Here is a 27,218-nt window from a genome sequence, read left to right as displayed (position 1 = left end):
CTCCCCTGGGGACTTGAGCATATACTTTAAGCTAACACCCCACTGAAGTACAGGACTGTTAGGCTTTTGGATGTTCTATTCTTTGGAATAGATGCTTCTAGTCGTTTGGTTGGCAAATGACATTCAAAGGAGCAGGAGGTTTATCTGGTATTCCTGACTCAACATCTGCCAACATCATTTTTCTTTTAAAATAAGGATGATGAGCTAGTTGTTCCTTATCCAATGCCACTTGTGATGTGTTGAGCGATTTGGCTGTCACACTGAACCCACATAAACAGTAACACCAATTGGTGCATTTCAAAATGGCACATTTTATTTAAGGTCCTTTTAGGAGATTTGAGATGTGTTGGCACTTGATGCAAGTCCAGATCTGTCTTTCCCAGTGTAATGATTTGAATGAGTGCCAGATGGATCTCAGTGACTGAGATCCTTGATTGGGATTATTAACCTGGGCAAATTGGGGAGCCCTGGCTGACATAAAAAGGCGATTCCGAAGGTCTCCTCAGTCTAGGGACTAGCTTTGAGTTAGCTGGTGAGAGCCAGTGTAATGTGCGCATGCAAAGAAAGGGTGAGTTGGTGATGGGGTACTGGTTTCTGTACAGTTATTTCACCACCATATCTCTTCAGGAGAGAGCACTGAATAAATAGTCCTTTACCTCCAAAAGAGATTGAGAAAACTCTTAAGAAATGCAGCGCTCAGGTACATCTCCCCATCTGTCACCTCTATAAGTGCCTTCATACGCAACCACTTCAACTCTGATCTTTGAATGATGGACTCGGTTACATGTAACCTTTTGGGAATAAAAGGCTTAATGGAACATTTCTTTTGGTCTATGGTTTCTTTTTTTCTTTATGTTGTGATGAAAGATTTGCTTAATGAGGTGTTTGAAGTTTTTTTTTGCTTCACATTAGTATTTTGTCAGAGGTGGATTTCAGATAATGTTCTGTCAACATACTCCATAAGATTAGAGATAATTGTCTTTGCTACTCTGATGGATAGGTTGAAAAGGGACTTTTTGACTCCTATGATGGGTTTTTAAACAAAATTATCCCAGAACAGCTAGGAGGACATAGTGAAGATTGATATGTCTGGTTTCAAGTTCTAAGAATCTTTTATACTGTATGGATATGTCAGAAGCTCAAGACACGCTTTAATTTAAATATAATGCCAAGGCTGCATAGGATTTATTTTTTTTTTCGTCATCTTGGCTGAATGCAGAATTATCCCAAGGCATCAGCTGTTGAAGTACAAAGCCTGGCCATCAAGTAAGGCTGTTATTCCTAAAGCTGATCAGGCATATGTTCTGTCATTTATCTCCTGTCTGTCCAGAGAGCTTTGCCTTTATAAAGTCTGGTAATATCCCATTCATAAAGGTTTCCATCACTCTCCGTGAGAAATCATCACCTTTGGCTACATGGTAATTTGGAGAGGAAAGGAAAAACCGGCTCAATGAGGTTTTTAGCCATTCACTTTAAGCTTTGGTGAATTTCCTATCCATTTGCACGTGCCTTGCAGGAGTCAAATTTGAACCAGATGGCTTCCGAGATATCTTATTTACACAAGACTTGAGAGGTGAAAAGCTGTTTTAAAGGCCATGTCTAAACAAGGTGCCCAGTTCCCGGATGTCATTGCATCCTTGTTTGCAGGTTATTAATTATAATGAGTCAAAACTATACGAGCATCTTCAATGGGGTATATGCTCGAAGCCTATTTTCTCTTCAAATAGTTCACTGACTTGGAGTTTTGCTGCAATGGTAATTGTAAGGCTGTTGGAGCAGAGGGCTTATTAATGACTTCAACCTCTGGTATCCGAGCATGTGCAGAAGTCCAGACTCTGATAGCCTTTCTCCTCCAGAGTTAATGTCAGCAAGACACTTGGCATAGAAATCCCTGTCCGCGTGAACTGGGGGCATTCTGGTTGCTTCAAGGTGCCTTACTATCCCTTTCCCTGTAAAAAGGTGACTCTGATTCCGTGTAGAGGGAAGTGCACTGGAAAAGATACTGGATTATTGGGAACCTCCACTGAGGAGCTTGCTCGGTCACCAGGGTGGATGGAAAACCGTTCCTTCAGTGATGACTGAAATTTATGGCTGTGTGCAGAAACTCCCCAGCTTCTGACCAGATATCCTGGGAAATTTGGGGAAAATTGGGCAAGATGTTGAGTGAGGCCTTTCTTCCTGTAGCTGAGATAGAGGGACGTGTGAGAAAATGGTGGAACTTGGTCTGGCAGAGGGGGAAAGCTCGTGATGCCTCTGTGGCATTGCAGGAGCATCCCTCTGGATGCAATGAGCTGGGTGGCAATCTCTATCAGGTCAGCAGGTTCTGGTATCATGGCCTTCTCTACTAGTCCTGGGGGAAGAGAACATCCCACCTCTGCAGCCGACATCCCTCCATCTCTCCATGTCTAAAAAACAACTCACCAAATGCCCCTATATCTACCACGTCTGGGCAAATGTCATGGATTGTGCAGGGCAGCTCCGGACTGCCAGCACTAAGCTGCCAGCACTGACCCTAGCGCTAAGGATCCAGAGCTTCCAGCATTGGGGAGTCATTCAAAGTTTGTGAGAAGATTTGTAGCTCGGGTGCTCGTTGTTGTGGTTCTGTTCGCCGAGCTGGGAGTTTGTGTTGCAGATGTTTCGTCCCCTGTCTAGGTGACATCCTCAGTGCCCACTGCGAATGTGAAGATTCTGTCAGCATCCGTCAAAGAAGCGTTTTTAGGAATGTAACGCAAGGTAATGAGGCAAGATTTGAATGATAGGGTAAGAGAGTAGAGAAACTGTCTGTGAAACTTAACAAAAATGATACTTGACCAATGTCTGGTAAGATACAGCTCTGCTGTCAGTCTTGCTACATGCTAGCCGATTCACATTGTACACGTGATCCACTTTGCTTTATTAAGAAAGTGTACAGCCTAGCTAATGGAAGTCAAGTTTGGGGCTGAGTGTTAGGAAAATGTGTTCGCAAACCAGCTCAAACTCTCAGTGGGCACGTTGAATGACTTCTGCCATTAAAATCTTGCAAAACATTTTTGTCCCACGTTTTCTTTATCACGGTCACTACCGTTGTCTAGAACAGGCTCTTATCACATTCTTCTTAACATTATTACATAGCAACTTCAGCCCATTTGTTTTAAGCAGGTCAACAGTTCAGGAAGGAACTTAATAATAATCCTAGCTGATGGTAAATTCTGCACTGCAAGCACTAGTTTTGTTTCTATCTAAGGTTTATATGTTGCAAGATACTGGCATGGCATGTAGAAAATGGTCAGTGCCAACCTAAAGGAGGTAGATGTTTGATCTCAACATGTGGGTGGAAGTGGATATTATAGATATGAACTCACCTAGTGGGTGGGGGAGTTATAGATTTGGGTGGTCTTCCTAATGAGAGTACTTCAGTATTCTCTCAAGCAGTATATTGCTGGGACAGTAGTGGATTTTTTGAGTAATGTGCAGATAATTTTCTGGATCTTTTGAGATGGTGATAAAACAGTTCCTGTATACTATTGAAAGTGGTGCTGTGGTGGGAAATATTCACCAGTAGAAGTCCAGTTGTTGCTGGACTAAAGTTTTTTGGTTATGGGCATTTAGGTTTTATAGGAGAACATGAGGACTGCAAATGCTGGAGGTTAGAGTTGAGAGTGTGGTGCTGGAAAAGCATAGCAGGTCAGGCAGCATTCAAGGAGCAGGAGAATCAACATTTCAGACATAATCCCTTCATCAGTACTCCACAACCACCTGATGAAGGAGTAGCATCCAGAAAGCTAGTGCTTCCAATTAAACCTGTTGGACTATAACCTGGTGTTGTGATTTTTAACTTTGTCCACCCCAGTCCAACACCAGAATTGCCAAATCCTAACTACATTGCCAGTGTTCTGGAATTAAATAGACCCCAGCAGCTGAAGGCAGCTCATCACTACTTTCTGAAGGGCACTGCTGGCCGAACCAGTGATTCCCACATCTTATGGGTGAAAAATGTAATTGCAGGAGTATTTAAAAAGTTAATGAGCAAAGCCACAGAGAGACATGTTGCAGTATGGCATCACCTTTGGAAAGTTGGCTTTTGAGGAACTTGGATGCCAGCTCAGCGTCCCTGGATATTGAGTATTGAGGCGAGATTGAGAAAAGGATTGTTAAAAAGGTGGAGGTGTTTTCCTCATTGGTTAAGGAATCAATTCCAGGTGTGTAGAGAGATGATATACAAAGATGCATCAAAGGAGGTCATGTGGGTTGAGCAAAGAAACAAAAACTGGGCAGCCGCACAGCTAGGTGTATATGCTGCAGCTCCCCAAATAATGGGCAATAGTAGTCACCAGTTTCTTCATCCCCCCTCCCCCCACCTTGTCTCAGCCGAATCCCTCCAGCCCGGCACCGCCTTCCTGACCTGCAGTCTTCTTCTTGACCTCTCCGCCTCCATCCTACTCCGACCTATCACCCTCACCTTGACCTCTTTCCACCTATCACATTTCCAACGCCCCTCCTCCAAGTCCCTCCTCCCTACCTTTTATCTTCTCCTGCTGAACACTCTCTGCTCATTCCTGAAGAAGGGCCTGTGCCCGAAACGTCGAATCTCCTGTTCCCTGGATGCTGCCTGACCTGCTGTGCTGTTCCAGCAATAAAGTTTCAACAATAGTTAGAGACGCAAATATATGGGTAAATTTGAATGTTTAAATGATAGGACAATAATTGGGGTCTTCGGCTATCCAAATATCGACTGGGATACAAAAACTGTGAAAGAGGCAGAGGGCATAAATTTCTTAAACTGCATTCAAGGCAAGGTTTATAGCCAGCACATCACTAACTCAGCAAAAAAAGGTGATGATTCTAGCGTTAGACTTGGAATGAATCTGGGCACATGGATACAGTAGCGGTGGGTGACCATTTTGGAGATTGTGATTGTTATTACAGAGCTGAGGAGGCAGCTGAGGAGTGTCTTAATTGAGGTGCGCAAAATAACGAAGTTGAGAAGATAGAAAAGGCTTGCCTTACCTTCCGAGCTAAATTAACTGGGGTACAGATATAAGATGATTGTTAGAAAGGTTAGAGAGGACATGAGGAAAAAGTCTTTTTCTCCAGAGGGTTTGGGTTTGTGGAATATGCTGTCTTATTTGGTGGTTGAGGTTAAGATCCTCAACACGTTTCCAAGACATCTGGATCTGCACGTGAAATGCTGTAACCTTTGGACCAAGTACTGAAAAGTGGGATTAGAACAGGTGTCTAGTTTATTCAGTCTGTGCAGATGATGGACTGTATAGCCCCTTTCTTTATGGTTCTGTGAAGTCATATTAATGTGTTTCTTATATTTAATATTTTTCTTACCTCAGCAGGCTAACTTAAACTGCACAACAAAACCCAAGAATGTTATGGCATATAATCCTGGATCACCCAGACATTTTAATATTGAGTTCTGAATTCACTGTTCTGACTATGTGGGAGCCCTTTTACTGACCACATTGTGCTAGGAAACAGAGGCAGATTGTTTTGGTGGTCTTGTCATTTAGTTGGCCTGCTTATTCTCCAGGTCTGTGCTCCAAGCCATGTGTGAGGGGATTATGTTATGATTTATTGCAAAATACTATTGTGCAGAGACAGGGTTTATGTCATTGGCAGAGTAATAGACATGGCCTGCTAATAGACTGGGTATTGGTTGTCCAATCCAGAATTAGGTCTTGGTGTGTTTTTAAAAATCAGGTACGTGTGCATTATAAAAGAAATGAGGACAAAATGCAATACACAGTGAATTATAATAGACATTAATCCAGCTACATCGTATGTGAATGTGAAAATGTTCTATTTTTTATAAATTCAGCAATTTTAAAATTGTTTTTATGGTGTGCTTGTCTGTGAAGGGCCCTTTTGGTTTTTCCACGCTAAAGTCAGGAATCCTGATGAAATAGAAATACTTATTACCAGGAATGGTGTTTCTGCTGTTGATGCACCAGGCCTGAAACAATAGTTTTGTATATGACAACAGTTAGTGTTGTACCTTTTGCTGCTTTATTCTCTGCACTAAAGACTGCTCAAAGGTATGTAAATGAGTACAAGCTCATGTAATGCAGTGGAATATTTACCAGGTTTTGCAGCAATTAGTCTGCTGATCTCAATCCAAAAGAGATCAAAGTGCGGAGGAGCCAGGGACAATGCATTAAAGATTTGTCTAAAATCACTCACTCTGGAAGGCTTTCAAATCAACATCATGACAGAAATTGCTTGAAAAACTCAGCAGGTTTGGAACATCAATGGAGAGAAAGCAAAGTTAACGTTTCCGGTCCAGTGACCACCTTCACAGCATTATTTGGATGTTTAACTGCCAGGGCTCTAGGCTACCATCGTGAACAAAGGTGGTTTGTACACCTTTCCCTATCCCCACCCAATGTCTTTGCATTCAGATTGTATTCTGAACACTGACGAGGGCAAATTCTCTCTGCCTACTGTAACCCTGCTTCTCCTTGTACATAGGCCTTTGTATTGTGGAAAATAATGAGATATCATTCGAAATTGGCTATAATCCTTTTTTTTGTCTAGTGAATATAACTTCTAACTCAAACGCCTTTGATAATGTGCTGCACAAGAGGCTACTGAGTAAGATAAGGAGGCAAGGTACTACCATGGATAGATGATTGTCTGGTAGAAGGCAGAGAGTGGGAATAAAAGAGTCCTTCTCAGGGTGGAAGCATATTGACTAGTGGTGTTCCACAAGGCTGTGATGGGACTACAACTTCACTTTATATGTTAATGATCTGGATGAAGGAACTAGGGGCATTCTGGCTAAGGTTATAGATGATAGAAAAATAGGTAGAAGGGCAGGTAAGACTGAGGAGGCAGGGAGGCTGCAGAAAGACCTTAAACAGCTTAGGAGAGAGGGTAAAGAAGTGGCAGATGAAATACAACGTGGCAAAGTGTGAGGTCATGCACTTTGGTAGGAAGAATAAAGGCATGCACTATTTTCAAAATAATAGGGAGAAAATTCAGAAATCTGAAGTGCAAAGGGATTTGGGAGTCCCCTTCCAGGTTTCTCTCAAGATAACCTTGCATGTTGAAATAGTAGTTAGGAAGGCAAATACAATGTTGTCATTCATTGAGAGGTCTAGAATATAAAAGGCTTTTAAAGCTCTGGTCAGACCACATTTGGAGTATTGAGAGCAATTTTGGGCCCCAAGCCCCAGGGCTGATGTACTGGCCCTGGAGCAGGTCCAGAGGAGGTTCACGAGAATGATCCCAGGAATGAAAAGCTTAACATATGAGAAAGGTTTGAGGACTCTGGATCTATACTCAGTTTAGAAGGGGATCTGGCTGAAACTTACAGAATAAAGAGTGAATGTCAGGAAGATGTTTCCATTTGTAGGAGAGATAAGTAACTGAGGGTACAGCCTTGGAGTAAAGGAACATCTTTTAGAATGGAGATAAGGAGAAACTTCATCAGTCAGCGAGTGATGAATCTGTGGAATTCATTGCCACGGAAGGCTGTGGAAGCCTGGTCATTGAGTATATTTTAAAATAGAGATAGATAGGTTCTTGATTGCCAAGGGGATCAAAGGTCACAGGGAGAAAGCGAGAGAATGGGATTGAAAAACCTATCAGCCACAATTGAATGGCGGAGTAGGCTTGGGCTGAATGGAGTAGTTGCTGCTCCTGTCTCTTCTGGTCTAATACAAAAGCCAATTGGTATCAACCTAGTTGAAGAACCAAAAGAAAGAAATTGAAATATGGGAAGATAGTTATTTTAGTCAACCTGCTTTGATAAGTTATGATGCTCATTTCAAGGCACATGGGACTAGATACTGGGCCTCCTGACTCTGAGGTAAGGGACCCTATCATTGCATCACAACACTGTAAGGGCTATAATCCTAGCAGTCCATGATTACCTAGCTTGGAGAGACCAGGGGTTTTGTGTTTCAACTCAACTGAGAAATCCCTTCTCGTGAATTAGCACATCATTGCATCCCAAAGTTTTGTGATTTGAGGTTAACTCAATTAAATGTGGACAAAATTAAATACTGTAATATTTCTAGTTGATTAATAAAAGTTGATGATAAGAATTTCAATGTTCAGAGCCTCTCTTTGTGTCTCAAAGATTTAAGATGACTTTTTTTTTCCCCCCCACACTGGTTCTCCTGCAACTCCAAAACACTTGGTAGCCTGGGTCACATCGAAAATTCTTTGTTGCCCTTTATTCCGAAAGCTCTGCATGACCTGGATAGATTGATTTGAATCTAGTTATCTTTAACATTATCAATAGCATTTTGTTGTTGACATATGGGTAAAACTATGCAGTCTATTAAAAAGAAAACTCCTTGCAGATTCAATACATACCTCTGCTGCACGTAAGCTTTCTAAAGTATGTAACAGTTGTGAATAATGTGAAGAAACGTCCTTCATCAGTTGACTGGGTTGTGTAAACCTGGTGCCCTCGAAGCAATGTAAATGAAACACAAGTTGAAATGTCCTCCCCTCTCATTTTTAGAAAGAAAATCAGGAATTTACATTTCCATAACTGAGTGCCCATCAAATTCCACAAAGCTTGGCAGGTCTAGACAGTCTTGATCCAGAATGGAGTAAATATTTACCTAAATGCTTCACAATAATTGTATTGGCTACTGTGCCATGTGGGAATTTACTGTCTGCAACAGCTTTTAAGTGGATATGACCTGCAAACTTTAGACCAGATTTAAGCTCCTTTCTCCAGAGATGAAGCATGCAACATATCTCCCTTCACCTCCACCTACTTTGTTTGAGAAGTTAAGTATAACACAGCAATCATGCTTTAACAAAATAAACCATTTTCACTCTGCGGTGTCATAGACTGTTTTCTTTATTGTAGCCAGACCTGGCAATGTAATCCTATATCAACAGATAGCACAGAATTACTGAGGCATGTTTTCAGAGTCGATATTTTTAGCTTTCCAGTAGCAACAGGAAGGCTGGGCTCAATCTTTAGTGAACCTGGTTCAAGTTCACAAAGTTAAGGGTCAAATTGTTAAACTGTTTGAATTTTATTTTGAAAAGGTAGTCATGTTCTTGAAAGCTGTACCTCCTAAAACATCCGGTTTCATATTTTGTCCATTCGCTTAATTGCTGAATCTGATTCAAAGCATGTATTATCTGACGATTCCCCATTTAACTGACACAAAACCACTGTGCTGTATTTAAATAATTTGATCAGTGTTAACTGATTTTGATGCCTCCTTTCAACCCACTGTCTGGTGTTTGAAATCTCTCTAGTCCTCTGAGTACAGCAACTCTTTAAATATCTGGGTTTTTGCCAGCTCGCAGGAAACACAATTACTTGAAGTCTACAAAAGGTAGTTTTAGCAACAGAGTGTTGCCCTGCCCTCAATTCTATACACAAAGTTAAGGATATATAGCAAGACTAAATTGGGAGGTGGGTAATTGGAGCAGTTTCACATTCTAATGTTCCACTTTGTCATCTGTCTCTTTTGTGCCTTTCTTAAAAAGCATATTTAAGTACTGAATATTAACCTTTTTTTTGGTTTCCTTAACTTGGGCACAGAGCATTATATCTCAAATTGCATTATACCTCAAAACTATTTGAAAGTAAGAAGGAAATCATGTGAATCAGCTATGGCACTGTTCAAATAACACTTTCAGAGTAACCAATACATGAACACAATGTACAATGACAATGCATGCCAATAATTTTTCTATTTACCCTGAGAGGATCAGTTTCTGTCCTGGCCTCGTCCACTTTCATTGTCTGCACAGAACCCATTCACTTCTGTTCGTCTTAAACCCCTCCGTAATATCTCCAATTTTGAGAACAGAATTTCCTGTGGAAAGGGTTGGTGAATCAATCCAGAGTCTTTGGTGTTATAGTGTTTTAACAGCACCTCTGTGCTAGCATATTGTAAATGCAGTAGCAGGATGCAAGTATCACTGTCTGGGCCAGCACGTGTTGCCCATTTCTAGATGCCCTTCAGAAGGTGGTGTTGGGGTTTTTCTTTTTTTTTTTGAACCACTACAGTCCATTCGCTGTTGGAAGAGACACAATGTCATTAGAAAGGGATTTCCAGGAGTTTGACCCACTGACACTATAAGCAGTGATCCTACACAATAATCTTCCCTCCTTTAAAGCAATAGTATCTCTTTCTTCCTCCCACCCTTCCCAAAATAGTAAATAATGGTGCTGATTTAAGCATTATATGTTTTTTTTTCTCCACTTGCAGTATATTTTCAGCAACTGACATGTAACGTATACAAGAATATTATAAAGGAATAAAATAGTGCATTTTATTCAGCAAAACACATTCTTCCTGTCACTTGACAAGACCACACACTTTCTGTTCCTGTAAAATTTGGACTGTTCAAGCAAAAGGGAGAGATTTTGTAATGTTTGGGCTTTCAAGGGAGATAAATATTCCTTCCAAAAGGCTGCATTGTTAGCCATTTGCTCATGGTCCAGTTTTTTGTGAATGATGTTGGAATCCTGGGGGAGCCGATAGTGTGGCTAAAATGTCACTGGACAAAGAATCAAGAGATCCAGGTTGGTGCTGTGGGGATACTTGGCCAAATCCTTGGCAGCTGAGAGAATTGTTTTTCTTTCTAATGAATTTAAATGTCCACAAAAAAAAAAAATCCTGAATAAATTCCCAGTTGCTTCAGCATTGAGATATCAGTTTAAAGTTCTCAAGGTTTTCAGTGAATATTAGAGACATCGTTATGACTTGTTCTATCTTCTGACTGCCTCATACTTCCAATCCACCCCTCTCCAATGGGAGGTCATACTCCTAAAGTGAACCCATTCACTGTCCCGTTCACACACTGCTCCATATTACTTCTCCGTTTGCAGATGCATCATAAATCAATGGGAGTGAACTATATGCTTGATGTGGAAGAGGAGAGCTGTCTGGTGACTTGGATTGCTTTAAATAGAAGAAGCTTTTACTTTTATTGTAGTGATTTGAATGTTGAGGAGCAATTGGATTAGCTTTCACTTGCCCCTCAAAGATACTGTATAATGCAGGAGATACACTGACAGTCCTGGACACCAGGCTGCTGTATGCCTGCCAAGTTTGAACGGTCTCCCAGCTGTTTGTGGTCTTGCATTTCAATTTGACTTTTCATTATTTGATTGCAGTTATTTTAAAGGCTTCCATCTGCATCAGGTGCAGTTAATTCAGAGTATGCTCCAGAAAGGTCTAATTGCAAAAAGGAAGTATTAGGATTAGCTCTGGGCTTTATCTTTGTTGCCAACTTGGCAGTAACTTAGAAAACTATATAAACCAACCTAGTAATGGCCTGCATATTGCTGCTTTTTAAAAAAAAAAATTAGTCCCATCTTCAAAGGGGGAAGTCATGTTGAGCTTTATCATTCATGTTCCCTAAGGCAGCAGATTGCTCATTACTTATGGGCAGCACATGAAACCTGCAAAAAAAATGACATCCTGTCTTTTGACATTAGAAGGCAGGTAAACAGAACGGCTAATAAGTAATGGCTCAATGTCAAGGGAAATATCTTCTCCCACATGTTTGATTTGTGTAGGGAATCCACAAAGGAACCAAACAGCAGCCACACCATTCCAATGCAGTGCCTGCTCAGAAATAAACCCAAATGCAGATGTTGACTCAGGAAAACGAGCAATGGCGCTGCAATTGTGGTGGGTCATGTGATTTACCTTCTGTAAACAGCGACATTACCAGTCTGCCTGCTGTCACTTTTATTATAGTGCACAACAGGATGACGGTGGATGAGTTTAGGAATTGCTGAAAGGAAATGATTACTGAAGAACTGTGGTTTATTCCCTCACTCAGGGGAGGTATGCGGTCTCATTTTCTGCCATCCTCTCAGATGTGCTTATTTGAATATTGCAACTACTTTAGTGTAAGCTTCATAGCAACATTTTAAATTTAAATAAAAATGATCAGAGTCATAGAGATGTACAGCATGGAAACAGACCCTTCGGTCCAACTCATCCATACTGACCAGATATCCCAATCCAAACTAGTCCCACCTGCCAGCACCTGGCCCATATCCCTCCAAACTCTTCCTATTCATATATCCATCCAGATGCCTTTTAAATGTTGCAATTGTACCAGCCTCCACCACTTCCTCTGGCAGCTCATTCCATACACATACCACCCTCTGCATGAAAAAGTTGCCCCTTAGGTCTCTTTTATATCTTTCTCCTCACACCCTAAACCTATTCTCTCTAGTTCTGGATTCCCCCACCCCAAGGAAAAAAAACTTGTCTATTTACTCTATCCATGTCCCTCATGATTTTGTAAACCTCTATAAGGTCACCCCTCGGCCTCCGACGCATCAGGGAAAACAGTCCTAGCTTATTCAACCTCTTCCTATAGCTCAAATCCTGCAACCCTGGCAATATCCTTGTAAATCTTCTCTGAACCCTTTCAAGTTTCATAACATCTTTCCAATAGAAAGGAGAACAGAATTGCATGCAATATTCCAACAGTGGCCTAACCAATGTCCTGTACAGCTGCAACATGACCTCCCGACCCCAGTACTCAATATTCTGACCAATAAAGGAAAGCATACCAAACACCACCTTCACTATTCTGTCTACCTGCGACTCCACTTTCAAGGAGCTATGAACCTGCACTCCAAGGTCTCTTTGTTCAGCAACACTCTCTAGGACCTTACCATTAAGTATATAAGTCCTGCTAAGACTTGCTTTCCCAAAATGCAGCATCTTGCATGTATCTAAATTAAACTCCATCTGCCACTTCTCAGCCCATTGGCCCATCTAGAACATAGAACAATACGGCACAGAACAGGCCCTTTACCCCACGATGTTGTGCCGAACATTTGTCCTAGCCTAAGCACCCATCCATGTACCTATCCAATTGCCGCTTAAAGGTCACCAATGACTCTGACTCTGCCACTCCCACAGGCAGCGCATTCCATGCCCCCACCACTCTCTGGGTAAAGAACCTACCCCTGACATCCCCCCCCCCCATACCTTCCACCCTTCACCTTAAATTTATGCCCCCTTGTAACACTGTTGTACCCGGGGGAAAAGTTTCTGACTGTCTACTCTATCTATTCCCCTGATCATCTTATAAACCTCTGTCAAGTCACCCCTCATCCTTCGCCGTTCCAATGAGGAAAGGCCTAGCACTCTCAACCTATCCTTGTACGACCTATTCTCCATTCCAGGCAACATCCTGGTAAATCTCCTCTCCACCCTCTCCAAAGCTTCCACATCTTTCCTAAAGTGAGGCGACCAGAACTGCACACAGTACTCCAAATGTGGCCTTACCAAGGTCCTATACAGCTGCAACATCACCTCATGACTCTTGAATTCAATCCCTCTGCTAATGAACGCTAATACACCATAGGCCTTCTTACAAGCTCTATCCACCTGAGTGGCAACTTTCAAAGATCTATGAACATAGACCCCAAGATCCCTCTGCTCCTCCACCTTACTAAGAACCCTACCGTTAACCCTGTATTCCGCATTCTTATTTGTCCTTCCAAAATGGACAACCTCACACTTGACAGGATTGAACTCCATCTGTCACTCCTCAGCCCAGCTCTGCATCATATCTAAGTCCCTTTGCAGCCGACAACAGCCCTCCTCACTATCCACAACTCCACCAATCTTCGTATCGTCTGCAAATTTACTGATCAAGAACTCGTTGTAATCTGAGGTAACTTTCTTCACTGTTCACTACACCTCCAATTTTGGTGTAATCTGCAAACTTACTAACTATACCTCTTATGCTCTCTTCGAAATCATTGAAAAAATGTTGAAAAGTAGTGGACCCAGCACCGATCCTTGTGGCACTCCACTGGTCTCAGGCCTCCAGTCTGAAAAACAACCCTCTACTATCACACTCTGTTTTCTAGCTTTGAGCCAGTTCTGTATCCAAATGGTGAGTTCTCCCTGTATTCCATAAGATCTAATCTTGCTCACCAGTCTCCCATGGGGATCCTTGTCAAACGCCTTACCATGTAGATCACATCTAATGCTCTGCCCTCCTCAATCCTCGTTGTTACTACTTCAAAAAACTCAATCAAGTTTGTGAGACATGATTTCCCATCCAATTGTTCTCCATCTTGTTTCCAAGCCATGGTACTTGCTTTAGTTTAGTGATGGAAGGGTAGTTGAATAATTGACACAAGGGAACATCCTCCTCATCTGAAGTAGTGTGCACTTAAGTCTGTACTTATAGTGAAGAAAATAAACAACAGCTCAGCATATTCCAGTAAGTTCACCAATGGGATGTTTAAGTTGAAATGGATCCAAGGTGGGCAAATGGAGTTATGTCACAGATCAGTCATGATTTTAATGAATAGCAGAGCAGTTTCATATTGGTTGAATGGCCTACTCCTGTTTCAATGGGCGGCACAGTGGTTAGCACTGCTGCCTCACAGCGCCAGAGACCCGGGTTCAATTCCCGCCTCAGGTGACTGTCTGTGTGGAGTTCGCACATTCTCCCCGTCTCTGCATGGGTTTCCTCCAGGTGCTCCGGTTTCCTCCCACAGTCCAAAAATGTGCAGGTTAGGTGAATTGGCCAGGCTAAATTGCCCATAGTGTTAGGTGAAGGGATAAATGAAGGGGAATGGATTTGGGTGGGTTGCGCTTCGGCGGATCAGTGTGGACTTGTTGGGCTGAAGGGCCTGTTTCCACACTAAGTAATCTAATCTAATCTATGTTCAAGATACAACTTGGTGACTGCTGCAGAGAGCCCATCCACCACCTGGTGACCTGCAGCAATCCTGCCACAGCCAATTTTGGGAAGATTTAACAGGATTGGATCCTGATGGGCTCCTGACATTTCTGTCATTGGACTCCTTAGTTTCACTGAAAGGAATTTGTTGGGAAAATCTTAGTGAAGGGTGTGATGTTCTGTTTCTGAAAACCAAGGACTACTTGGTGACGTACAGGTCTCCAGTACCAGTGGGAGCTCTGTCCACTACTTTTGCTGCAAGAAACTCAGGCAGACGTCAGCAAGGAAAGCCCTGAGGTGAACTCAGATCCCAGTTATTGCTGTGGCTGAGAGTGAATGCTCCCACAAGGAGCTGGGGGAGGGCATTTAGAATTTAGTCAAGTACATGTCTTCCCTTTACCTGGTGATTTGCCTGCATGTCAAAGTCCCTGCCAATTGAGTTAAATACCAGCAATAATTCAGTGTATTCTTACTGTGGGAGAGCAGGTTCTCCCCAAGCCAAACATGTGCCCTCCCCATCTCCAAACAGGCATTCAATTCCATTCTGAATGTGTTTTATAATTGACAAAGGCGCTGCAGACAATGTAATTTTTCAGGCTGGCTCTGTTTGGCTCAGCCCTGAGACAGGGTACTTTGAAGCTTCGATATTGTTTACATTTTCTACGAAAGTAGGAATTATAAGGGCCAGAATATATCCAAAGTTGTTACGATGAATGAACAATGAGTGAAATTGAGTGCATCATGCAATGCTGATTGATAACACATGCCATCATGACAGATTTGATTTAGCATGTTGCTCTACCAATATAAAACGTCAGACAAAGCTTCTCCTGTGATTATAATACACAAAATTCTGGACTCCAAAATTCTAAATCTTCTCCAAAACCTGAACATTATGTAATAAACATGAATATGCTGCCAATTGATGTTTAATTAGATCTATTGTTCACCACCTGAAATATACCACCCAGCTATTCAACCCCAATGTCGAATCCTCGTGTTTGAACATTGACCTTTTGGGTCACCTCTTTGTTATAGAAGTTAGAATTTAGTGTGCTATGTTTTTAGTATCATTGTGGAAATTTTACAGTTACAACAGTGACTGTGTAATTCAAACTTTAATGGGTTGTAAAACTCAAGTCGTAAGGTCATGTTATAAATGTAAGTCCATCTGTCTTTTCAAAGTTACAATACTTTTTTCCTGGTAAATGGTCACCCAAAAGAGAAGACTGAGTGATTTTGTTTTGTACATACTAAACTTTCATGTGTACCTGTTGTTTAAATGTCTGAGTGAAAAAATAAATATAACTGACATAAGGTAATATAATGAACCACTTTCTATCCTATTGAACACTATTTTGTAGGCTTTTGGTGATTTTTTTTTTAAACAATAAAAGTTTCATGAACTTTTATTCAGAATCAGTGTATTGTGAACATAAATGTTTCAGTTTTGTCAGTTATGTCAGATTGAATGTAACATGCAAAGATTTTACTGCCTTTGGTACCAGAGCTACATACAAAAATATTTCCAGCAAAGCAAATTTCTCCTGAGGTTCAAAACATTGGGAAATGCAGCGAGACTTTGGGTGGGTGCAGAAAGAACGTTTCTGTCACGGATGAACCTCTGATTACGAGCCTCCGATTCAGAATTGGGGCTCTCCCATTTAAGTTAGAGACAAAAAGAACTTTATCTGAGAGTCTTTAGAATACTGTACCCCTGACAACAGTGGAGGGTGCACCATTGACTATATTCAAGGCAAGTAGATTGATGTTTAATCTGCAAGGACGTTGAAAGTTACGCAGTGTTGTGGCATTCAGTCAGGCAGAAAAGTGGAGCTGAACCGTAATTAGATTAGCCATGATCTTACTCAATGACACAGCTCTTGTGTCTAACCTAGCGTTGAAAATGTGGATGTTTATGAAGCCTCCTTTGCCTGTTAGTTCCTTAATTGTCTAAAATGATTTATAATGGACTGCTGAGTGTTGATCAGATGCTTTTGTTGTGCAAACATATTTCTCTGAATAATGTGCTGACTTCATTGTCTACAATGTATGCAGTCCTGCATTGTAGGTTGACCAGGTTGTATCTCATTTCCAGGTCTACTTTGTGCTGTACCTGGTATATTTTCTTGCTCACTCCTTACTAAACTAGTATTGGTCCTCCAGCTTGGGACTGATGAATGAGCAAGAGAGAGGGAAATGCCAGGCCATGAGGTTACAGGTTGTGTGCAATAAAATTTTGGCATTTTTGGCATGCAGTAGCTCCACGAATATCTCATTTTGAACTACTCTATCAGTCCTGAATGTATTCCATTTAGAATGAATGTAGTGCCTCACAATTTGGAAAGTGTCCTTAATTTTAAACAGAGGGTTTATTGTTGCAAGGGCTTTGATGTAGTCTGCCCTATACATGCATGGGATATGCATTTGCAATAGGTAGATTGGTGAGGATGTTGCTAATCTCACGGTAGCACAGTGGTTAGCACTGCTGCCTCACAGCGCCAGAGACCCGGGTTCAATTCCCGCCTCAGGCGACCTGACTGTGTGGAGTTTGCACATTCTCCCTGTGTCTGCGTGGGTTTCCTCCGGGTGCTCCGGTTTCCTCCCACAGTCACAAAGATGTGCAGGTCAGGTGAATTGGCCATGCTAAGTTGCCCGTAGTGTTAGGTAAGGGGTAGATGTTTGGGTGGGTTGCGCTTCGGTGGGGCGGTGTGGACTTGTTGGGCCGAAGGGCCTGTTTCCACATTGTAAATAATCTAATCTAAAATAACCTAATCTTATCTAATCTCTTATGGTTCCAGTACCACTTGCTTTAAATCTAGTCAAGCAGATGTCCTTCAGCACACAACTAGCCCGGTCAGTCGTGGTGTTATAGTGGCACTCAGTGATTAATATGAAGTACATCTGTGCCTTAGCTATGTGAAAAGCTTCTTCCAAGCCATGTTCACTACATAGATGAGCTAAAGAAGGAAGGTGGTAATCAGCAGGAAATGTTACTCGTAGCCACATTTTCACCTGGTATCATGTGACTTCATATTGACATCGAGGACTCTGCGATTCTAGTGTGTGTGTGTACGTGTGTGTGTGTGTACGTGTGTGTGTACACCACTGTGCCAATATTACAGTAAAAAGTTTCTTCCTAATGGGACAAGACAGGCACTGGGACAGTGATAAGGGAGGAGTCTGAGATTTTGTTTGAAAATCATAATCTCAGAATTACACTTTGTTAGGTTGGTGTTTTGATTCTATAGAGAAACACTTTTTTTTGTCGGTCTGTTGTCAGTCGGATTTTGTTTTTTGGTTCTCCCTTTTTGTAATAGATTACAATTGAGTGGCTTTGGAGACCGTCTTTGAGGGCAGTTAAAAGTCTGTCAGGCTGATTTAGGACTGATGTCACACACAGGTCAGAGTGCCAAGGACAGCAGATGCCCTTTAGCAAGTAACCGAAACCATACAGAAAAACCCTATCTAGTTCACTACCCTTACTAAAAGGGCATCAAGGGTTTTTTTTTAATGGCAATCTGCTTTCGTCGTCATCGTTACTGATGCTTTCTAGTTTCAGATTTATCTAACGAATTTAATATAAGTTCGTCAGCTACTTTGGTGGATTTGAACTCACATCAGTGAGTTACTAGCCCAGCAAAATAGCCACCCTCCGAGTCAAACTCAAACCTCTGCCGTGCCAATGTGTATGTACAGCTTTGAGTTTCTCAGTATTGTAATGTTGAGCACGAGACTGAGTGTTATTTGTAGGGAGCTGCATCTTAATGAAGTCTCTTAAAGGTTTTCCAGGCTGTTTTGTGAGGAACCAAATATGCATTCATTGTGGGTAAACTAAGGTTTTAATTTAGGATAGGGCATGTGTCAGATTGCCTACAATGGTATACAGCCACATATTTACCAGGTACATTTATCAGAGAAGCTAAGTATGGGAAAGAATCACAGCACTTAGGTCACAGGCCCGTTTTGATGATGGAAGTAGCAGTGTGGCAGACAGCACTGGGTTGAAATGAAAATTACAACTGCTTGCTTCAATTAGTATGGATGACTTTCATTACTTGGAGTCTCTAAATACTAATGTGATTATTACAGGATTGCAAATACCTTCAGGCAATGCATTTAAATTGACAGGATCTAACTTGCCATTTGAGTTTTTTTTTATTTAAAAATCACAATAACTGAAATGAGATGTTATTACAGTAATCGGTGCGATCTTACTTGGAAGGATAAGCAAGATGAATAAGATTCATTGGCACTGTCAGATTTGCAGATTCTCTCTTAATTATTCCCACTTCACTTTTGTCTGACCGGGGTAGGGGGAAGGGAGAAAGAAGTTGGCCGGTCGGAAGGTGCCAAGTAAATTCTAAACAGAAGATGCTATAACATTAATGGAGCAAAATGCATTTTTGCAAAGGTTTGCTTTGATATAATTAAACTTAATTCCCTGAACAAACTGTTACACCTCAGAGTGGAACGTTACAATGTGTAAATTATTTAATTAAAAACTCTTATCCATTCTCCACATCCAATGGTTGTAAGTATTGTCAAGTATTTATGGTTGCCTTAAGGAAAATCGTCAGTGATCAGTGGTTCACACATGGGTCCAGTTTAATATCATTCTTAATAATAATGTCCTTTGCAAATAAAATCTGAAGCCTTTGACCCCTAAGATGTAGTATCATCTCTCTTTTAATACCAATTTAAGTATTTAAATCAAAGGTCTGTAATTATCTGTGGCATGGAATGATTTTTTGGGGGGGAGAAAGGCCTTGTGTGAAGGCTTTATAAAGCAAATGCCTGCTGATTAAATCCGAAGATAATAGATATTAGCTTTCAGTTAATTTGGGATCATCCAGTCAGGCACAGACTAATGCAAATATGTTCTTGTGTAGAGAAGATGGTAGCTTTCATGTTTTTGGATTGGTGCTTCAACCAGGAATGTGGCCTTTGTGGGTGTTATACTGGTGGGTTGTCAGTCAGTCAGTCAAACGTACAGTCACGTACCTTCTCAGATTTTGATATTCTGATGGAGTTCCAATCTTTTTGCTCTACCTCTAGTCAGCATTGTTTTTTTTCAACGAAGCTCTTTTCTTTCTGTTTTATGCAGAGAAACTCTACAATTCTTGTGGCCGGGAGCTGAGAAGAGCCCTGTTTTCACTCAAGCAGATCTTCCAGGTTGGTACTGATGGCTGCCTCCCATCTTAAAAATGTGTTTTATTTTCCACTTTCTCGGGTCTGTTGTAGTCCCGAGATGTTTAGAAATGGAAATCTTCAAATTCAGTCTCTGGTTTCTGTGGATTTGGCCGATCTGCATGCAGGCAACATTGCCGTTGATGTCACCAAATTGACAAAGAGATGAATTGGCCAAGATTCCTGCTCCTCCTTGCTAGTTCATAACTCCTGAATGGGAACTGGATGAGACCAGATGCCTGTTAACAGTAGCACGAGGCGTGGTTGTGAATCTGCCTGTTGGTGTTAGTGCATGTAGGCCTAAGCATCAGAGTGCAATTTTGATCAACATCCAGAGTTTTATCACTGCCTGTGCAGTTGTTTGTGGGAAAGAGTTCATGTCTTCAGAACAGGAAAGAAGTTATTGGTGAGGTGACTTGGGGGGGGAGAGAGGAGGAGAGTCCGAACGTCTGGTGTATGACTAATTTCATAAAGATACAAAGACCAGACTAATAAACCAAGATAACTTGCGAGGAACCCTATCGAGATGAGTTAAATTATAATGTATCTCTAGGGCTCTTAATGTAGGCAACCTGCCAGCAAAATGAAAGTTACTTGTTGATATGCCAAAATGAAAGAGCAATTATGCAGGAAGTATTGGTATCATATAATTAAGGACTGAGTGACTTTGTGATTAGCAGGTAAGAAAGTGTACACAGCTGAAGTGAGTGATGACCTTGCAAGAACGGATATTACACCCAAAAGCAGGCTGTGTTTTAGTTCCAAATGGTGACTGTTTGTTTGTTTAAACTCAAAATTAGTGTGCCTACCATTCTAGACTGTGACTTTTTTCCTAAGCTTTAAGCATCTATGTTTAGTGATTTCCTTTTCTACAATGATCTTGTTGTATATGGCAGGGACCTGGTGGCGCCATGATAATATCCAATAGACTAACAATCCAGAGACTGAAGCTAATACTGTAGGGACATGGGTTCAAATGTCTTCCATTAATGAAAGGGAAGCATAAAAACTAGCCTCTGTAACAGGGGCCATTATTGGAAAAGCCCATTGGGTTCAGGAAAGTCCTTTTATCAGGGAAGGAAATCTGTCATCCATATCCTGACCTGGAATACACATCTCAGTCTTGCAGAAATATGTTTGTTTATTAACTGCCCTCTGAAATAATATGGCAAGCTATTTAGCTCAAGGGTATTTAGGGATGGACAACAAATGCTGGTCCTGCTACACACCTCATGAAAAAGGAAAGAAAACAGTGATCCCTGATCTGAGCTACTCAGCATGACAGCTCCCAACAGGTGAGATGAGCATCATTGCTGATGATGGCAAGTGTATTTGGTCCATCTTCATCCACAGACTCTAACACATGATCTACTATTATGTGCCAGCTTTGTCTTTAAACATAAAGACAGTGGGATTGACGCACAGAGTTGACGAGTGGAAATTCTTTCCTAGCTGCAATCCATTCATTCTTCAATTGCTGCATGCAATACTCACTTTGAATAACCCTGCTATTTTCAGCTCCAGTTTGCATGCTATCAACTTGCTGACATGTATTTGTGTCCTCAAAATGTTCCTGATGTAAATATTTTAACAGTTGCTGCCTTCATTCAAGCTTTACCTTTTCAGAGTGTTTTGTGGCAGTCTTTCTGCAGGGGTTGTATAATAATGAGTCTTCAGCAAATTTCCACAGTTCATGTTGGCCTGTCTCCATAATATTCAATTAGAGAATAACTTTTCAGGGTGTGTGCTTTGCAAGGGATCAGACAAATATGGAAATAAAAAAAGGACAAATCGAAAGAAATTACTAATTAAGATTTTACTTTTGGTTAAGAATTTTAATTATCAGGCATGTTTGCAAGGAATAAAACAAAATGCAGGTGTTTGAAGCATGCACAAACTTTGTGCTGCTGACCCAGTGGCATGAAGAGGGAAAAATTATAATGATATAGAATTTTGTTGTAAATCATGAGACCATTACTACTCCTCTACTGCAGAATGACCTTGTTGAGGTTGTTTTTAGTAAAATTGCTGTAATCTCTCCGTTGAAGGTAATTGTTCCATTAAAATGTTTCCTGAAATGGCAATCCTCCTCCATTTCCGCCACCTACAGTCAGACCCATCCACCAGAGATATATTTCCCTCCTCAACCCTTTCGGCATTTTGCAGAAGCCATTCCCTCCGCGACTCCCTCGTTAGGTCTACACCCTCCACTCCCGGCACCTGCCCCTGCCACCGCACCTCCATCCAAGGCCCCAAAGGATCCTTCCACATCCGGCAGAGATTTTCCTGCAACTCCAAACACATCATCTACTGGGTCTGTTGCTCTCGCTGTGGTCTCCTCTGCATTGGGGAGACAGATTGGATTATCTACGGTGTGGAAACAGTCCCTTCGACCCAACAAGACCACGCTGACCCTCCGAAGAGCAACCCACCCAGACCTATTCCCCTATGTTTATCCCTCACTAATGCATCTTTTACTATGGGCAATTTAGCATGGCCAATTCACCTGACCTGCATATCTTTTGGATGGTGGGAGGAAACCGGAGCACTTGGATGAAACCCATGCAGACACTGGGAGAATGTGCAAACTCCACACAGACAGTTGCCCGAGGCTGGAATTGAACCTAGGTCCCTGGTGCTGTGAGGCAGCAGTGCAAACCACTGAGCCACCGTGCCGCCCCAAAGATAGCTTCTGTTTTCGCAACTCTTGGACAAAGGAGCAGGACATTGAGCAATTTGAAAGACTGGGGGAAAAAGCTCCTGTATAAGAAGGCACATCAATACCAACAACTTGACTAGCCATTACAGAGAGGAGACTGAATTCTGAACTCAATGATTCATTCGAGTGAAACCTGGCCAGTTAATCATGGATAAAGGCTAGATTCTCATCAAATCGTTGGATAGTGTGTTAATTGTGTGCTTGCTGAGAACTAGAGTTACTAATAAAGATTTAAATTGCACTCGCACACCTACCTTAAGGATGTTTGTCCCAATGTGGTTCAGGTGCAGAAAGTACATGCCCCACCTTCCCCCAAAATTGACCCAGTGATCCAGGAATCTAAGACCTTCCCTCTTGCACCATCTCTTGAGCCATGCATTCATCTGTCCTACTTTCGTATTTCTAAGCTCGCTAGCATGTGGCACCAGGAGTGACCCAGAGATTACAACCATTGCTTTTTAATCTAGTGTCGAGCTCCCTGAATTCTTGAGGCAAATCTCCTTTGCCCATATCATTGATACCAATATGTACCAAAGCCCCTGGCTCATCACCCTCTCCTTTCAAGATGCCCTGCAGCCGTTCAGTGATATCCTGACCTTGGCACCAGGGAGGGAACACACCATCCTGGAGTTACGTCTTTGGCAGCGAAATGCCAGTGTTTCCCAATTTAAAGAATCCCCCTATCACTATTGCTTTTCCTTTCTCGTCACCACCACCACCACCAGCCCTGGTCCAGTCAAACCGCTTGTGCTAAAAGCTTGGCTCTGACTGAATTCTGCCAAGGTGCCAGTACCCTTCTGAGCTTCCAAAATGGAATACTGGTTAGTGAGTGGGGCATCAGGGGACTGCTATGCTACCTGCCTGTTCTTTCTGGGCTGTCTGGTGGTCACCCATTTCCCTTCTTTCCTCGAGTCCCTTAAACTGCGATGTGACCCGCTCTCTAAACGTGCTATCCACGTAACTGTTAGCCTCGCTGATGTGCCACAAGGTCCCCAACTGCTCCTCGAGCTCTAAGACCTGGAACGTTTACAGCTGGGAGCACTTCCTGCATGTGTGGTCATCTGAGACACTGGCCACATCTAGGATTCCCCATATCTGATGAGCTATGTCTTCCATCCAGCTGGCCTCTCCTGCCATCTCTCAAACTTACAATTTTGACTAGAATTATTATTGTTACACTTCCTACTATACCATTCACGATATGTAAAGATTAACATAACTAAGTTCCTACTGCTGTAAATCTGTCAAATAAGATAGGGTTAAGCTGTAGTCGCCCGTTGCCCAGTACTCTTCATCTAGAGCCTTTCTCGCCTTTTGAAATTATGACGTCAACAGGAGCTGGACTGAAGCCGGACCTGCTTTATCCACACCATGATAGATTTATAGGCTCACTGATTATGAATGCACAAGTATCAATAGACAAATTGTCCAAAAAGAGTTGCAAACATTTTTTAAACTGAAACAAGTAAGGGATATTATCTAGCAGTTCATAATGAGGACATGGCTTGGGTTTGACTGGAAATTTCTGACTGGGAAGTGAATATTCCTAGTCAACATATTTTCAGGAGAGTTGGGGTGGAAAAACTGTTAGGACAGTTTTGGAGTTGGGGAATGGGGACTGCCCTTGACACTGAATTCTAATTGACTGACGCAGTTGAGAGAAAGGGTGAATGAGAGCCACAGACAGTTGAGAAGTTGTGTATTTTGAACAAAAAAACCGGGCAGTGATGTAAGGGAATTTGTATTATTTCCAGAATCGGCTGGATGGTGGTAATGCGTGTGACCAAAGGGAATCATGGGTATTGTGACGAATAGATCCCTGATAATGTTGGTAGTTCAACAAGGGAGCAAAGTAACTAATGAACACAACGCATTTGTGATACAAAAATTGAGGGAACAAAACACTCCCGGGAAAGGAAAGGGACTGTTTCCAGAGAAATGAAATCAATTTTTGTTATCAGATGGGGTTTTGTTTTCCAAGATCAAGGTGGATATGAGACTGCAAGTGTTACTGGATGAGTACATAGAATTGGTTGGAGATAATTGAAGGAAAGATATTGCTTCTGAAAACAAACTGAACAGAACTCAGTGAATCAGTCACCCTCACCTACTGAAGGAAGTCCGTGAGGAATTGGCAAAAGCTCTGCCACAATCATTCTATGATTTTAAATATGAACATTGTTATGAGATGATGGGTTAATCATTACAAGACGTTTTTGCTCAGAATTATTTAAAAATTTAAAATTTTGAGTATGGTTGTTTTGTTAATTGTGCATTTCTCATTAGGACCTCCTTTAGTGCTTCTGAACAAGCAGATGATTTAAATTTCTTTTGTTTCCAATTCAGACATCACATGGGAAAAGTGGTGCTCAGATCTTGCATCACAGTGTTCTTCCTGTGTTCAAGTCCGTTCCTAAATCTAATTAGATTGTGATTTATATTGATTCAGATGTTCAAAATGAATTGTAGAGGTTTCCTATGTCAGTGATGTGATGTCCTGGTTAAATGCAGAAATTTGTGCTCGGTTGTTTTTAAAACCGTATTTGACTGGAGTATGCTACAGATTCTGTTGACATGGAGAATCTTTTTTTTTGAAAAAATGTCTATTATAAAAGTCGTGGTGGGAAGATGAATTAGTTTCATTGTTTTCTGCAAGTTTCGATGTACATCACAGTGAAGCCAACTGTAACTTGAATTTATTTAGCACCTAAGTATCCCAAGGTGCTTCACGGGAACATTTATAAACGAACTCCAGCACCAAGGCGCAGCGGTGTAAAGGGACACGTGACTGCTTTGGTAGTAAACCAGGTGATTGGGGCTAATTAATTAATTAACTGGGACAATCTAAGGGATGCATAATAGGACCAGTATTGACAGAAACTGTAAGAATGAGTAATAGGGCCCCCATGTGGTGCGGTGGTAGAGTCCCTACTCATGAACCAGGAGGCTGGGGTTCAGTTCCCTGCTTCAGAGATGTGTATTAACATCTCTGAACAGGTTGATTGGACAAATAGATTTAAAAAAGAGACTGAATATAAGGGGTCCGGTTGGGGTACGTTGGTGTCTCTACCCCTGGTCGAGAGACCTGGGTAGTCCCACCTGTTCCAGAGATGTGTTAACATCTCTGAGTAGATTGATTAGGAAAAAGTAGGTCAATTTAAAACGGGGGGAAAAAAAAGTAAGGTGGAGGAGTTAATAAATCCTATCCACGTTGAAATGTGTCAAATTTTCTGAAACTAGCACCAACAACACAAGAGAAACTCAGCAGGTCTGGCAGCATCTGTGGAGGTAGAATCATAGAATACCTACAATGTGGAAACAGGCCATTTGGCCCAACAAGTCCACACTGACCTTCCAAAGAGTATCCCACCCAGACCCATTCCCATACCCTCCCTCTGACTAATGCACTTAGCCTGCACGTTCCAGAATACTATTTAGCTTGGCCAATGCACCTAATCTGCACATCTTTGGACAGTGGAAGGAAACCAGAGCACCTGGAGGAAACCTATGCAGACACTGGGAGAGTGTGCAAACTCCAGACAGACACTTGCCCGAGGCTGGAATTAAACCCAGGTCCCTGGCGCTGTGAGGCAGCAGTGCTAACCACTGAGCCACCATGCCACCCCCTTATGGAAGGAAGGCAGGCAAGTGGTGTTGAAGTTTACTGGATCAGCCACAATCAAGTCTGAAAATTATACCACTTTAGAATCCTTATTGTGGAAAAAGGACTCCTCTTTCTTCATGACACTAGACTTGAAATATTAACTCTGTTTTTCTCTGTCCACAGATGCTGCCAGACCTGCTGAGTTTCTTGACCATTCTGTGTTTGTTTCAGGTTTCCAGCATCTGCACAATTGTGCTTTTATGCCTTGGTTTAACTCGGTTACATCCAAATTGATCTTGACCAGAAGATCAGCCAATGAAATGGGTTTGAAGTTGGTCATTTCCAAATTGTGTGCCATGACCCTCCAGTGGGGCTGTGGAGCATGATTTTGTGGTTGCCCTGTCTGAGACAAAATTGGTGGCTGTGGAGTCCTGACACACATTTCACAGCTACGAGACCCTTACATATTTGTGTATGTTTTTGTTTTCCTCACTCGTTGGGCAGAGCACTGAAACCTGATCATTACTTCAACCACAGGCTATAAAAAGTTCCCTGTTCACTTTTGTCTTATGCAAACCCAGCTGTTTAAACCCCCGCCCCACCTCAGTCAGCACACTGCATTCTCTACCTGGGGTCACACGCCATCTGAGGCAATAAAATGGGGCCAGATGGGAAGGAATTGGGAAATAAGTGTGCAGTAATGATTTTAAAAGAAGGACTGAGGAGCAAACAGGTTTTTGGCAAGAATTCCAAAGTTTTGGGGGCTTCAACCATTGAAGGACTAATTCCAATGGCAGAGCCAAGAAAGTCAGGAATGTTAAAGAGACTAGCATTGAAAGATCCTGTAAGAAATAGGGGGATTGAAGACCAGAAGAGTTTAGGAAGATGGGCAGAGGCAAGAGCTATGGTGGATTATGGAAATAAGAATAACACACATTAAATCGAGGAAATTGATAGCACCCGTCACTGAAATTCCCAATTCTGAGATTACATTTCGGATAACTCCAGCCTTGCATGCAGCTACAGCAGGTCAGAAATTCATGGATCTTCTGTCTG

At 41.9% G+C, this 27,218-nt stretch overlaps 1 protein-coding gene across 12 annotated transcripts in view; it reads left to right on the top strand.

Moving 5' to 3' along the window:
- Positions 1–27,218, top strand: part of fhod3b (formin homology 2 domain containing 3b) — a 598,094-nt gene that overhangs the window by 250,711 nt on the left and 320,165 nt on the right. For all 12 annotated transcript variants that reach the window (XM_087978543.1, XM_043719366.2, XM_087978542.1 and 9 more), the window contains exon 4: positions 19,757–19,824. In XM_087978543.1, the coding sequence (XP_087834669.1) occupies positions 19,757–19,824 (68 nt within the window). The remainder of the gene's footprint in view (positions 1–19,756; positions 19,825–27,218) is intronic.

The sequence above is a fragment of the Chiloscyllium plagiosum genome, unplaced genomic scaffold (genome assembly GCF_037043375.1).
Source record: "Chiloscyllium plagiosum isolate Xiang-an unplaced genomic scaffold, Cpla_swu_hap1 HiC_scaffold_34, whole genome shotgun sequence".
NCBI lineage: Eukaryota > Metazoa > Chordata > Chondrichthyes > Orectolobiformes > Hemiscylliidae > Chiloscyllium > Chiloscyllium plagiosum.
The sequence above is the reverse complement of the archived record's forward strand: the minus strand, read 5'-3'. Positions and strand labels throughout refer to the sequence as shown.